Here is a 15155-nt window from a genome sequence, read left to right as displayed (position 1 = left end):
GTAATAAAAGAATCTTATTACTTTTTCTAAAGAACGCTTCATCTCTGTCACTTTAAATGACCATTTAGTGAAGTATCTTGTAAAAACTCCAAGGCATCTCGACCCTTCTCAATTCGAATCCATCAGTCCCCTTGAAGCAGTGGTGTTGAATTTTAATTGCATTCGAATTTTCAATTACTAATTAAGATTGAGTTCAAGTAGTATCTAAAGTTTTCTCTCTTCCAGTAGTCTAGTAGGTCGACCACGCGATCAAAGCGAGCACAAAATTTTTCGGATGATTTTACCATTTTTGCCTAAAAGCTGGTTGGGTGCTTCGGTGTTAAGATGCATCGAAACATCGAAATTAGGGATCGAAGGCGTCATTTACGGTCTTTTATCTTTCGCCCTCTGCCTCATTTGCCACCACGCTACTACCTGTTCCAAAATACTCTCGAAGGGGGGAGGGTTGGGGTCGGAAAAATCTCCAAACTTAATAAGCAAGGGCGGGGTTGGAATAAAAATGTCCTGGGTCGAAAATTTCTATTCGCAGCGGGGGCGCTTATTAGGTAGCCGAGAGGATAGCAATAATGAACTTAACATAATGACAACTAAACTATTGTATCGTACAAATTACATAAAAATTGACACACAATTGAGATAAAATGTTACTTTCGTAAGAACGACCACATATAATTTCCGGTTTCCGCTGTTTTATGAGACCGGTATCCTGAACCACTTACCAGATTTCCGGTCATATATATCTAATTATATCCGTTATGTTGTAATATAACGGAAAGGACCGTTTGCTCTACTTGTTAAAGCCAGTATATCTATTCATGAGTCTGTTTGCTTATTCTGCAAAAAAACATTTCACATAGCTACATTAAAAACGTAGACAATTCGTGCAATCTTTATGAAAGCTCAGTGTTTTTGAAGCAGCGATTCAGACCTCGGAAAAACATAATGTCAATCTAGCTTTAATTTCTATTAATATACGTATAGCCTCCATAACTTGGTCGGTCAAAGGGAACATGAAATCGCCATAAATATAGTAGAATTGATTACAGTACGTGTTGATACAAGCCCTTTCCATAGCGCCGTCCCGATACCACCGGCTCTGTTCACGTGAGGTACAGATACAGTAATGCATAGTGGTGATACTCGAACTACGTGGGAAAGCATATAGCTCATTCCGAGTGTAGAACGGGATGATTGCCATCACCCACCACAATGTGTGGCATATTACCCACACTCTTGCATCATAGTAGAGTTACACGATTCCCCGGGCGAAGTTACTACAGTGGGAATCGAACTGGGACCTACCAGACGGGAGTCAAGAGCGATAACCACCACGCCATTACGCCTATTTTAAAAACTATACTTTTGCCAAGGATGTAGGTTCCCTTGTGCTATTTTGTCTTGGAAACTGCTCTTCCAGTATGTTAGGCCAGAGATATAGAGACTTTTCATTATATGAGGTTTTCCAAGGTACAAACGATCTGGATATATTGAACGCAAGATGTTACATTTATGTAGCTGTAAAATATTTTCTGAAAACCCTGAACCTGAACCTATTGATACCCTTAACTATTTAAATTTATTACGTTTTTTTGTTTATGAAAACATTCAAAATTTTTGAAGCCTTCGAATGTTCTTAACATGTTCTTAATATTTAGGCCATCCAAGCCTTATGTTCTTATATAGTTTGTTCTTATAAAAAAGTTTACTCTCGACATGCATATCTAATGATTTGACCAGGTATTCTTCACTTTTCTTTCGCAAAACAATTTTATAAAAAAATGTTTATTAAAAATAAGAACTTTAGATCCAAGGCACCAAAAGTAAGAACAGACAAGCCTCAAAAATTTACTTAAAAAAATCATAACTTTATGCTGCAGAAGCTACAAACCTACTTGCCTGAAATATGATCTGCATTTTTCGGAAAAGAACAATTTGTACAAACTGTCATCTCAGTAGGGATCAAAGGAATTGGCCTAAACCATCTCAAACGCAACGCTAACCTTTATTTACTTTGGCGCATTGCTCTTTATCTCAATGACCCTCTTCAAAATTTCCAATTTTTCTTGGCTGAGCCTTTATGTTTTATCTATAAGCAATTGTGTAACAATTTGTATTGCAGTTTTGTTGTCAAATTGTAAAAAAGGTGTGAATTGTCCAGGATTGCTATGATGGTGGATTAAGATTTTTAAACCGATTTTTACGCTCGTAAACATCCGGGGGGGGTACTAGGTTTGCGAGGTGACGGGTATGTCCGAGCCGAAAATCGAAAACCGACCCTTTACGAGAGACAACATTTTGGTGATTTTGGGACCCTTTGAGAGACTTTTTCCTAAATTTTGGTCCATTTTTTCCAAATTTTGGTTTGATTGTTACCAAATTTCGGTTAAAATTTTTGGAAATCGTGACCTTTTGAGAGAGAAATTTTTGATTTTCGTGATTTTGGGACCCTTTCAGAGACTAACTTTTTGAATTTGTACCCCTCTGAGAGACTTTTGAGGAATGAGAAAAGGTACCCTTATGGCTCGCACATACCCGGCACCCATTTTACCTAAGTACCCCCCCCCCCCCCCCGGTGAACATATACTAATGAAAGATAAGAGATGTGGGGTTATATGTTTTTTCATGAGAACATCCAAAAATGTTTAAGCCTTCGGGTGTTCTAAACTTTTTGAGTTTTAAGCCTTAAAATGTTCAAACTTGTTTTACCATTCTGTGAGTATTTTTGTTCATTTCCTTAAGAAATAGGGTGTTTTCGAGTCCACAAAGCTTTAAAATGTTCTTAGTATTTTGGCCATCAAAGCCCTATGTTCTTATATGGTTTGTTTTTATAAAAGAATGTGTAAGACTCTCAAACAGTATTTTTACGCTCGTGAACATATACGAATGAAAGATAAGAGATTGTAAGTTTAAAAGCATCGAAAGTCTGTATCGGTTCCTAAATCTGAAGAATAGCAATTTACTATCCATGCTCCCTAGTTAGATGTACGTGACATGACACTGTGGCTTGTACAGGCTTGATTTGTTTTTGTTTGCGGTGCTTTGTTTTCTTGTGGTTTTTTTGTTTAGATTGTTTTGACCTGTTAAGTATTACTAGTATCAAATCAAATCATAGCTAAATCGTAACTTGGGTCGGAACTGCACCGTGTCAGATATACTGCCTGAGTCGAAAGTTTAGTTTATATAGAACGGTCAACTCTAATTCTGTAATTCGAAGTAATAAATATAGGTCCCCTCAGCTTAAAAGGTGGTTTAATTTACTCTCTGTAATTCGAATATTTTTTTAGTTCGAATAGTTCCTTTGAAGATCGAATTAGAGAGAATCTGGACCATAAGAATTGAAGAATGATTTATCTAATACTCTAATGGCTTAATTAAGTATTTTTTTTGAGTCTGTATGAAGTATTTCATAAAAACAGTTTCCCCTCAGCTTAGAAGATGGTTTAAATTACTCTCTGTAATTCGAATGAAAATTTTTTCACTTTAAAATCGAATTAGAGAGAGTCAACTATGTGCCAATGATTTTCCTAATGGCTTAATCAAGTAAAGAGTCTATATGAAGTAGTCTCTAAAAGCAGTTTCATGTCAAATGAATTCGATAAAGAATTTGAGGTAGGGTAGGGGTTGAGAAAGATCAAGCTCTCATTAAAGGTTGAGCGACATTGAAAAGATTGACATTACAGAAAAAAATTATTGACTTAAATAAATTGAGAAACTTAAATAATCGACAACATAATTGTCAAAATTGTTTCAAGTTCAATCAAAAGTTCAAGCTCCAATTAGAGAGGTCACGTTGACAATTGGTAGTGTCAAGAATTGTTTAGTTGGAAAACCACTTTTAACCTTAAAACACGCTTTTTGACCTATAATGAATTTATAGAGGAAGTAGATCTGACCTCATTAAAAAGAACTTTCCATAATATCGCTATCGATAATTAAAGGGTGTGTCATAATTAGACCACCCTAAGATGATTTTTACTGGTAGCATTTAAAAATAATAGAAATTCCTCCCTTTCAAGCATCTTGAAAAAATGGCAATGGTAACGTAATAAACCATATAAGAACATAAAGCTTCGATGGTAAAAATGTTGAGAACAAGTTAAGAACATTTAAAGGCTTTTCGGACTCTAAAACACCCGATTTCTCACGAAAATGAACACAAAATACTCTGGTGAATGGAAAATGATGAAAATTAGAACAAGTTAAAAACATCTGAAGGGTTCAAAATCTCATGAGAAGACTTTGTCCAATTTTGAATGCTCGTTTTCACTGTCACGTATTAAAAAATTGGTCTTTTGCAATTTTGCAGTCAAATTCTTTCCATTATCCTACCGAAGAATTTGTTCGAGTAACTTATACTCTTAATGAATGCAATTAAATGTTCAAAACCACAAATAATCATTTTCACCATCATGAAACTTTCTGCCAATCTGCCTAGTCATAAAGACTCTACTTAACCAATTATACGTATTGTTACCAACCGAAATTGCAAACATTTTTTCTCAACAATCTTGCAAAGAATTTTCATTATAAGAATATCAACTACTTGTAAATGAAATGTTTAAGACCTTCTTCATCTATTCTGAGCTTGTTCTTAAAATTGTACTCTTGATATATTATTTTCAATGTATATTTCTTTCGATCGAATCATTCTGTGATGATGTATTAAAGTTCGATCAATGACGTTTTTTAATAAAACAAAGTATATAAGAACATAAGGCTTCGATGGCCGAAAAATCGAGAACAAGTTTAGAACATTTCAAGGCTTTGCAGACTCTAAAACACCCGATCTCTTAAGAAAATGGACAAAAATAGTCACAAAATGGTGAAAATAAGAACATGTTAAGAACATTCTTAGGCTAGAAACTCAAAAGGTTAAGAACATCCGAGCGCTTCAGAAATTTTGGGTGTTCTTATAAAAAAACATGTACTTTATTCTCTTTGTTCTGATTCTTTTCATTGTTCTTCTTAATAAGGAAATAAGCGATATCAAAATCTTTTGCGCCCTGTACTACTAGATATGTTGATATGTTAATTAAAAAGCTCTTATAGTGGAGCCTCCATAAACTGAGAATGCGAAAATCATTAACCGATAATCACGACAAAATACATCAAATTGTTACATTATTTCCCACGCTTTTTACAATTTTCAGATAAGCCCTTAGGAACCTTTAAAATATCGATTGAATTAGTACTAATCATTCTTAACTGAAAAAGTAGTTTAGTGGTTATATAAGCCTTGACTCCCGTGTAGGAAGTCGGAATTCGATTCCACAACGTGCTAGTCAAGCTAGTCTGAATCGCAGACCTCTATAGATATACTTCCTATATAAGAAACTTTTTTCGCTAGAGGATGAGCAGAAGCCTATAGTCAAGCAAGCTAGACGACTAATTCAGACATAGTAGAAATAAAGTAAAGTAATGGAAGGAACCAAACCCCGTAACAATAATTTTATTATCATATTATATCATATACTACTGTATTACATGCATTATAAACAACTCCAGTCTAATACAGTCCTCTGATTCACTTTGCAAGTGGCTGTCGGAAGGGGGTCACTCTCTGATACCGTACTTACCTATAAAAATTCAAAAGTTCCCTTAACAATCAAAAAACGACAAAATCGCAAAAAAAGTGCCTATACCGAAGCACTATACGATTTTTTTCGATTTTGGTGCTTTTGATTGTAAAGGGAACTTTTAGATTGTTATAACTAAGTACGGTACAATTGCTTGACAGCTAATACTTGTCAGGTTCGACCATATGAGGATGCACTGTCCTCCTGAGTAGATAGTTGACTATATGTGTCACGAGCAAGACTTTGCAAGCGTAGTGATTTCCTTATCCCAGGATAGGATAGTGAAAATTGAATAAGGCATGTCCGGTTTATCGAACGGACTCAGGACTCATCATTGATAAATTATGAAAACAGTATGCATGTTCTTGGTTAAAAACCATTCTTAGGAGAATCGGTCATGTGCATTTCGAAGGGAAATCGATCTTGTATTTTCGAAGGAAAATCTGTCATGCATTTTGAAGGAAAATTAATCTTGTATTTTCAAAGGAAAATCGATCTTGCATTTTGAAGGAAAATCGATCTTGTATTTTCAAATGAAAATCGGTCTTGTATTTTTGAAGGAAAATTGGTCTTGTATTTTTAAAGGAAAATCGGTCTTGTATTTTCGAAGGAAAATCTGTCATGTATTTTCTAAGGAAAATAAATTTGCGCCTCAGTTACCGGCAAGTGATGATTTATAGCACGTAATATCGTAGGACACATGGACATTTTGTTACGTGACATGACTTTATGAGGTGTTCTCATGATGTTTCTTTGTCATCTCTTAATAAACGACAAGCGACAGCGGGCCTTCTTTCAAACGTAACCACACATTTAAGAAGTCAGTGTACAAAGATTAAACAACGATTTATTGTAAGCATAATGAGAGAATCTCATGTGTAATGTTATAGATCTTATATATCGTTTTTTATTAGTTACAGCGGCGAGGCATGATATCATCAAGTCCACATTGCATTTATTTCGATAACTCGAACAAATTTGCGTTCCTCGAAAGTAATCGAGTTACAAAGTACACTCAAAGATATCATATTCCCTTACAAACTTGATTGGCTAACTCCCTACAGATTGCCCGTGAAGGTGTTTCCAGTTTTGAAGTCGCATAGCCTGTTGTTCTTCGTTTTTTTTTTGCCTAAACTCTAACAGCTTGTTCACCGGTGTGAGACATACTTGATGTCGCTGTACTCAATGTCCTTTCATGATTTCAAATACGGAGCAATGTTGAATTTATTTTCTTATAAACTTTCTAATGACAGTGAACGAATTCACATCCAACATGACTTTTGATTGACAACATAATAAAGATGGCGGGTAAAGGCTAAGGAGGATTAGTTTCAAATTTCAACTTTTCAATGTGGGCTTTTTTTTATTCGATACCTTTTAAGAGCCTCTTTTGTGATTAATGGCGGAATCTTATGTGCCTTATTTTACCGCGATTCTAAGTAACAGTGTGTCTCCCGTCCTTATCCCTTTAACAACCGACGACGAGATATCTGGCTCGGTGTATTTTAATAACAGTCAATCATAAAGGCCGTGGTGTTTTAGGCATGGACAAAAGACGCAATCGTTAAAGTTTTAATCTACCTAATACACGTTCTACATGTTCTTAACATGTTCTTGTTTTCCCCGTTTTTGTGTATTTTTGTCCATTTTCCTAAGAAATTGGGTGTTTTCGAGTCTGCGAATGTTTTGGCCGTCGAAGTCTTATGTTCTCATATAGTTTGTTCTTATAAAAAACTTGTAATGCTGTTCAACCAGTAAAATATTGCGTGGACTATATGACTTTTTGTCGCTGTCGCTCTCCTAAAAATTGTTATTTGTTTTGAAGTTAACATAAATGCGAAAAGCTAACAAACTTTTTGAGGTTTCAACCACATCAAATAACGCCCGGCTCATGACTGGTTAAGGCCGGTCTCCACTTTTACGCAAAATGAGCGAAAACTTTTTAACGTTTTTGTAATGTCATTGGTCGGTTGAAAAGTGAAGCAATTCCATTGGTCAAAATTGACGTAACGGTTGGAAATTCTTTTTTTGCTCGCGCGAATCTTTTTTATGACGTTATCTTTTCTTCAGGCAAAAAAGGTTGAGAAAAAATCTGTCGCCCATTTAGCGCAAAAGTGAATACCGGCCTTTAAAAGGATAGCTTCATTAAAAATGTTCTTTTCTAGGGAAATGGCGCGTTAAACAAGATGATATCTCTTTAGAAATTTGAAACTATTTGACATGTGATGACATGTTTATTATCTATTTCCGGTAACACATCAACTTGTTCCGGCCAAAACTGAGATAACGGGTTAATATGTCTTAATGAAGGCTAATCATGTTGATTTGCGTGACAGGAGCCTATCAAACGAGATGCGAATTAAAATATAACAGAGAAAGGATTATACTGTGGAGCCTCTCTGTAAGAAGTCAAAGGTATTGAAGATTTATGCGAAATTGTCTCTTATCTTACTGGCCCTTTTAACGCCGGTCCTAATTTAGCACTGGCCCCTTTTACACGTTGACGTGGTTGGGAACATAGATATCTTATAAAAAACACTAGATAGAGCTTCTCTGTATTTCCCAAGCAACGGCAGGTGAAGCGAAATAATGCGCAATCTTTGCTGAAAATAGGTCACAGTAGGTCACAGTTCGGTACCGGCAATTTGTTCAGCCAAACAAAAAAACCTGAAAAGTGCTAGCAACGAGGCGAAAGATAGGTTTGATCGATCAAATTGTCGGCACCGAACTATGTTCTACTTATCAAAGATGGCGTTTTATTTTGATTCAAATAGGGATGGAGTAGCTCTACCTAGTGTTTTATATAAGATATCTGTGGTTGGGAACCATGAAAAATGTTGATTGCCATATTCTTTCTATTAGAAGTAAAGCACGATACACTTAGATGTGTAACAAAATCTATTATAATTCACTTTTTTTTTTGAAACAGTGCACGCCAAGTACAATAAGAAAAGATATTGAGAAATAGGGCGGAAAAGTGAAACTTCTTTATTAAGGTTGGTTTTTGGAAAAGTGAAAAAACTTTTTTGAAAGCTGCAGTTATTGAGAAATCTCCGCTTTCAAAAGAATAAAACCAATGTCCGAGTGTTAAAACACGTTTTTGGTAGCCCATAACAACGCTTTCATAATATTATAATTACCATGGAAATTTTTGAAATTTATTTGAAAATATGCGCCCATGTGTGCTTCAACTTTTTGTAATTGCAAAACTGCTTTCATTTTCTTGTTTGTTTGAGCTCTTTTCAACAAAGAAATGTTTTTTGCGTAATAATACAGTAATGTAATGATTAACATGATGAAATATCCTTGTCCCTACTAACATTATGTTTTCACGTCGCGACTCTGGGCAGTTCCGAAGGCATCTTCGGTCCGAGTAGGCCAGTGTTGGTCTAGCATTCTAAGATAACTAAATTTAAAAAATAAATAGGGTAAGAAAAGAAAGATTAGCCCCAGAACTGTTTATTCAAACTAATATTACAGTTTATTATCCGACACGCATAAATAGCGACATTTGATTGGCTTCTTTGCTGTCCAATATTTTCGAATATATAGCTTCCATGGAGGCTACATATTTCAAAAATTGACGTCACACAACGAGTTCAATGACAATTGAGCATCTTCTTTTTGACGTTACGTCACAAAATACAAATAAGAATTTTGAATAAAAAACTACCACTCGCAATTACAAGTTTTTCATAAGAACAAACTATATAAGAACATAAGGCTTCCATAGCCAAAATATTAAGAACAAGTTAAGAACATTTTAAGGCTTTGCGGACTCAAAAACACCATTTCTTAGGAAAATGGTCAAAATTATCTACAAAATGGTTAAAATAAGAATATGTTAAGAACATTTTTAGGCTTGAAATTGAAAAAAAAAATTCGACGTTCTTATAAAAAACTTGTATCCATCTTCGTGTTATATTTACCATATAAAACGTATTATGAACGGCTGCAGTCTAGTCGCTGTTTCGTTTTTGACATTCAGAAATTTGTTTTTCAAATGATTTTTTCGGAACCGGTCAGTGTCACGTGGCCTATGAAAGATGTTTCGGACCCTAAGGACTGATCTCCTACATGTTTTTTTTATAAGGACATCCAAATATTCGTAACTTTTGGAGTTTTAAGCCTAAAAAATGTTCTTATTCTCGCCACTTTTTGATAATTGTTGTCCATTTTCCTATGAATTTCGGTGTTCTAGAGTCTGCAAAGCCTTGAAATGTTCTTAACTTGTTCTTAACATTTTGGCCATCGAAGCCTTATCTTCTTACATAGTTTGTTCTTATAAAAAAGACGTGTACTAAAGAAAAATTGCAAATGATGGTACCTTAGAAGACCGGCCGGGCTGGAACGATAAAATGTGTTAGGATTTAGAAATTAGGTACGTGTAGGAAGAGAATTTTGCCATCGAAAGGGACTGAAAGCTAATCACTCCCCTCTCGCCAACTTTTTCTCGTTCTCCTACGTAGCTCCTATTATTTATCAAACGGCCACCATCCTTATATTTCCGCCCTCTGACATGATACACTTTTTTAATAAGAACCAGTAAAATTTTTAAATTTTAAAGACTCGGCTGTTCTTATTTTTTAGTACTTTGAGCCTCAAATTGTTCTTATCCTGTTCTTATTTGTAGGGTGCAATTGAGGTATTTTAGCAACCATATCCATTTTTTTTTACTTTGACCCTTTAACTGCTTTATAAATTGAGTAATTTCAGGCTCAGTATTGTTCTTAAACTGTTTTCGGCTATTATGAGCCTCATTGTTCTTATAAAATTGTTCAAATAAAAAAAGTGTAAATCAACAGACTCGTCAGCTATTACCTTAGTCGAAAAAGAGGCAGAACAAAGAGTATTTATTAAATCAGACAAGAAAGTCTTTCGCTCTTTGACAAGTTGTCAGTCATAATGAATAATAACAAAAATAATAATCAACTGTTATAATCTATCACAAGCAAAAACTGTTGTAAAAAAAGTTTATAAGGGGGTCACTGACATAAAGGAACCTAATTTTAACCAAAAACAGTTATTTTATCCTTTTTACATTGAACTGGGAGGGTGACCGCGCGCACCCTTAATCCGCTAGCGGGATTACAGAGCATTAACAAAATGAAAGCTGCATTTTCAAAATGGAAAGAGAGAAATTCCTCAGGCTCTTATGATTAAACCATTCAGTTACTATTTTTTCAATGTGCTAATTTCTATAGTTTCCGGTTCCGTCTAATTTAAGGTTTTAGCGTTTATTTTTAGACAGCAAAAGTATATTGTTGGTCATTTCACGTTGTTACAATAACGTAACATCAAATAAGCGTATTACGATCCTATTATCTTTTGCGGATAACCCCGGAAATTGAGATCAATAAAGTTTGTAGGAGCATGCAAACAAAAATTTGTCACTGATAAACAACTCTGTAATTCTAGCATCCTACTTTGACAAAATCTAAAAATAAAGTAATTTGTGTTTCTAAAATTATCATTGTTGCTACTATTTTAAGAAATTCTTTTTTCACAAAATATGGAAACGCTCTTATTTAACGTTATGGGCTAACATTGAAAGTTTTTTCAAAAGAATTTATCAAATATTTTCGAAGCTTGTCAAGACTTAGATGAAAAGGCTTTGTTTGAGTTTTTTTTTCCACGTTCAATTTTTATAAGAATCCTTGCTAAAAAATTTGGGTCGAAATGCCCAGCCTTTTAGACTCATATTCTAATCTCTATCAAGAAACTTTGATAAAACATATTTAATTTTAAAAAACTTTCTTGTCTCTTTTCGTACCACAGTTAACTTTCTTGATACCTCTACTTGAAGTGCAAGATCTGAAAATTCATGAAATACTACTCAGTCACTTGACACACGACATTATTTTAACCCGATTTCCGTCAAACTGTTTGAAAAAGAACTGAAATTCCGCCAAAAATTCCGGAAATTTTGTACATCTTTTGCCAATTCCGAAATTCCGCATTAAAATTGGGGACCCAATTTCCGAAATTCCGGTCGAAATTTCGTCTAATTCCACCACTCTGTTCGAGAAAAAGGGCCGATTCAGCTCCTCTGCCAATCTTAAAAACTAAACCCAACGATAGATAATTACCCTATTTTCTTGCTTTCTCAGAAAGTTCTTATAAGAAAAATGCAAGGCTGACGTTGACCCGTATAGCAACAGTATTTTATTTAAACAGGGTGATGATGAAAAGAGGGTGCTCTTTCTTTCAAATTCTCATCATTAACAGCTTGCGTTTATATTCCCATACTGTGCTTTTGAAACTCCATTTTTCCTTTTTTTTTAACTTTCATCAAAGACTTATTTATACAGTGGACTATACAACCTGAACCCTTCTTCTTTCAAGTTTGTAATATATTATCAAATAGAAATGTTCACATTTTAAAGTATATATAGACATATTAAACATATAAATCCATATCAGACTGTTTATCTGGTCTGTAAATTAGACCACCCTTCAACACCCTCTTTGTGTTTAGAGAGCCAAGGGGCAAACAAAGTTCAATTGAAATCATATAGCTATCTATTGTTTGTTGTCGAATCTGGTCTGTAAATTTAACTTCTTAATTGTATTCATCGTGTTTTCGGCCTCTGTTGTTACTCATGTAGAAAACACACGAAACGATAAAATACGGAATTTGAAAATATAACCGGCTGCTTCATATTTATATATCGTCATTATGACGTCATCAAAATTTCATTTTCTCCATTCCAATATTTGTTTGTGTTCAAATATTCTTTATCAAAAAACACAAAAGAATTGTTTTGCTTTTTTTCTTCTTCTTCCTTTTCTATCCCTCTTCTTGTATTTTATAAGCCTCCCTGCCTTTTTTATTTCCAAACTTTTTTTTCAAAAATTTCATCATTTATAAAGAATGAATACGATAATATTTCTTTTGAAGAATTGCCGAGAAGAAAAATAGAAACCTCTTTGAAAGTACGACGGCAAGCATTCTTCACTTTTCCTCTTCTTTTTTCCTGAACTCTTATCTATTTTTGAAATTGAATAAATCTTCAACCAGTTATGACTCAGATATAAAGAATTCAAACTCTTTTCAACCCCTTATACTTACGCAGTGAAAACTCGATTCGAGATTGAGAATAGACCGACAATGAGATAGTAAATTGATATAAACCATTGATTTCAAGGGATAATACTAAACTCATGGATGGGAAATGAAGCTACTTATTTCCCATCTAAAACATACACGTGACCCGGATGGTTTTCACACGAAATTTCTAAATGGGCCCAAATGCGGGGAAAACCTAACGGCTTTAGTTTTTTTTACTTGAGAAAGGTTGAAGATTTATCTCTAGTACCTTCATGGCTTCAAACTCAATGATAGTGACAGATATTCTGCTCTCGATCCTACCAATATGAGATAACAGACAGTATACAGTGCTGACGAGTCCTAATAAGGACGAAATCTCACCCAAATCTCCTGAATGAAGTTGGACAGAAATTCTATGAGTTTCTAATAAGTACTGCTTTTCCTAAAGTGAAAAATTTAGGTATTAGGCTTTAAATATGAAACTGATGAGTCAGCTAGGATGAAAACATGTGTCCTAAGGTTAGTTTTATCAGATTTACTGAAATGTCGAAATAATCCTAATGGGTAATGAAATTAGGTCAATTATATCAGTCACCGTCATTTTATTAATATTGTTGTTTGTACTTTTTTAGGAGTCGACGAAGCAACAATTCTACCAGAATGGAGGAAGACAGTATTGACGAATGGTGTTGAATCTCCTGGCAGCTTTCTCAATATCACCAAGAAAAATACGTATGTGATCGTATGTTGTAAGTTTCTCTTTGTTGACTTATTGTTGAATTTCCCAGTCACTCAACTTCAACTTGATCCTCATCCTCAACAGTTTTCCTGGAGGTGTCAGATCGAGCCTTCAACTTGAACTTAGAAATAGTGATAGTTTGTCTTCAAACCCAAGGGAAACCAGATGATGATATACCTCGAACCATGAAACAATATGTCATTATTGACCGATGAGATTCTGATGTGTCGCAGAATAAAATCTCCAAGAAAATACATTATTTAATGTGATATGAAATAGCGCTCTTAGTACCGTTATTGGCTGTCTTTTAATCAATCAAGATGAAGCCCCCCAATAAAAATTTGGAGTTTTGGCAAAAATATCGAAATCCGATGTTTAAAAATTGCAATCCCCAAAACCATCCTCACTGGTATTTTTAACTTTGGAACAATAGAATTGTTATCCCCCTTGAGATTCCAGTATAAATTTTCATCCCCACTGTGGGAAAATGTTTCACCGGGGCTGTGAGGCAGTGGCGTACTGTAGTAGGACCCCAATAGAAAAAATTGGGTTTTTGTTGATACATACACGGAGACACGTTAATTTAAGATGAAAGATCATCATACAAAAGATGGTTTGATCGAACATAATAGTGACAAACAAAACATTTTCAAACATTTAGGTAAATTTTGGATGAGAGCAAGGCTCGCTTTTTCTTTTTCTTTTTCTTTTTTTTGTAAATTATATTAAATTAATTTATGTAGATAAATTATTATTGAACTTATAATCTAATATATATTTTTATCCAATCAATTTTAATCAATTTTTGAATTTTTTTGAAGATTTTACATAAGAGTTGTTATAATTTTTGAAATTATTTCAAAATCTTGGTATAGTACAATTACCAATTTTTTATATCTTTAATATTTTTAGAAGTGTGTGTAAAAAGGTGAATTTTTGGGCTGGAAAGAGAATTTTATATGTATTTCAGAATGTTTCAGAATGCCTGTCTTTTAAGGTTTGACTGTTGAGGTATCGACATTCCATTCCACCCATAATCGACCATTTCCTTTCAGCCTATTTTGGAGATCGGTAACTTTTGGTCATGGACATATGCTGAACAAATATATTTTGAAATCAGCGAATATTAAATTTTTAGAACAATGTTAAATTGAAGATTTTTGGTCCAGGAGAAAAAAAATTTTCATCTTTTTCTTCTTCATTTTCATTTTCTTTAAAATATTTTGTAGGATATGTAAAGCCTTAAAGTTATCAACCGCCGAGAGCAATGTCTAAAATTATGTTGGCTGCCATTTTTTTGGAACAGACTTTAGTAGGTCATCATTCGTACACGTTTTTTTAAGAACAAACTACATGAGAACATCAGGGTTCGATGGCAAAAATGTTAAGAACATGTTAAGAACATTTCAAGGCTTTGTGGACTTAAAAACACCAGTTTTCTTAGGAAAATGGGTAAAAATGGTCACAAAATGGAGAAAATAAGAACATTTTATGAACATTTTTAGGCTTGAAACTGAAAAAGTTAACAACATCCGAAGGCTTCAAAAAATTGTTGATGTTTTCATTAAAAAAAACGTGTATATGTCAATTGAGGTACGTAAAATTAAAACTATTTAAAAAATGTCACATGTATGGGTTGGCATCGTGGAATGTTTTTCAACGTTTTCGCACCTTAGATTGACATTTTGCGTTTAGCTGTCTTACATTATTATTGTACACACATAAAATAAGCAATGGGATAAAAGAATTTTCTAGGCTTATCCCCCTTATTTTGACTTAGATGTTTACA

General features: G+C 34.1%; 1 protein-coding gene across 1 annotated transcript in view; it reads left to right on the top strand.

Annotated features, from left to right (window-relative positions):
• The window catches only part of LOC136817683 (putative leucine-rich repeat-containing protein DDB_G0290503), an 82303-nt gene extending 67973 nt beyond the window's left edge, over positions 1 to 14330 (top strand). The window contains exon 32 of the mRNA XM_067074001.1: positions 13260 to 14330. Within this exon, the coding sequence (XP_066930102.1) occupies positions 13260 to 13320 (61 nt within the window). The 3' untranslated portion in view covers positions 13321 to 14330. The remainder of the gene's footprint in view (positions 1 to 13259) is intronic.
• Positions 14331 to 15155: the final 825 nt, after the last annotated feature.

Source organism: Clytia hemisphaerica, unplaced genomic scaffold, assembly GCF_902728285.1.
Source record: "Clytia hemisphaerica strain Z4C2 unplaced genomic scaffold, Clytia hemisphaerica genome assembly, whole genome shotgun sequence".
NCBI lineage: Eukaryota > Metazoa > Cnidaria > Hydrozoa > Leptothecata > Clytiidae > Clytia > Clytia hemisphaerica.
Note: the sequence above shows the minus strand (reverse complement) of the source record. Positions and strands in the feature narration are given on the sequence as shown.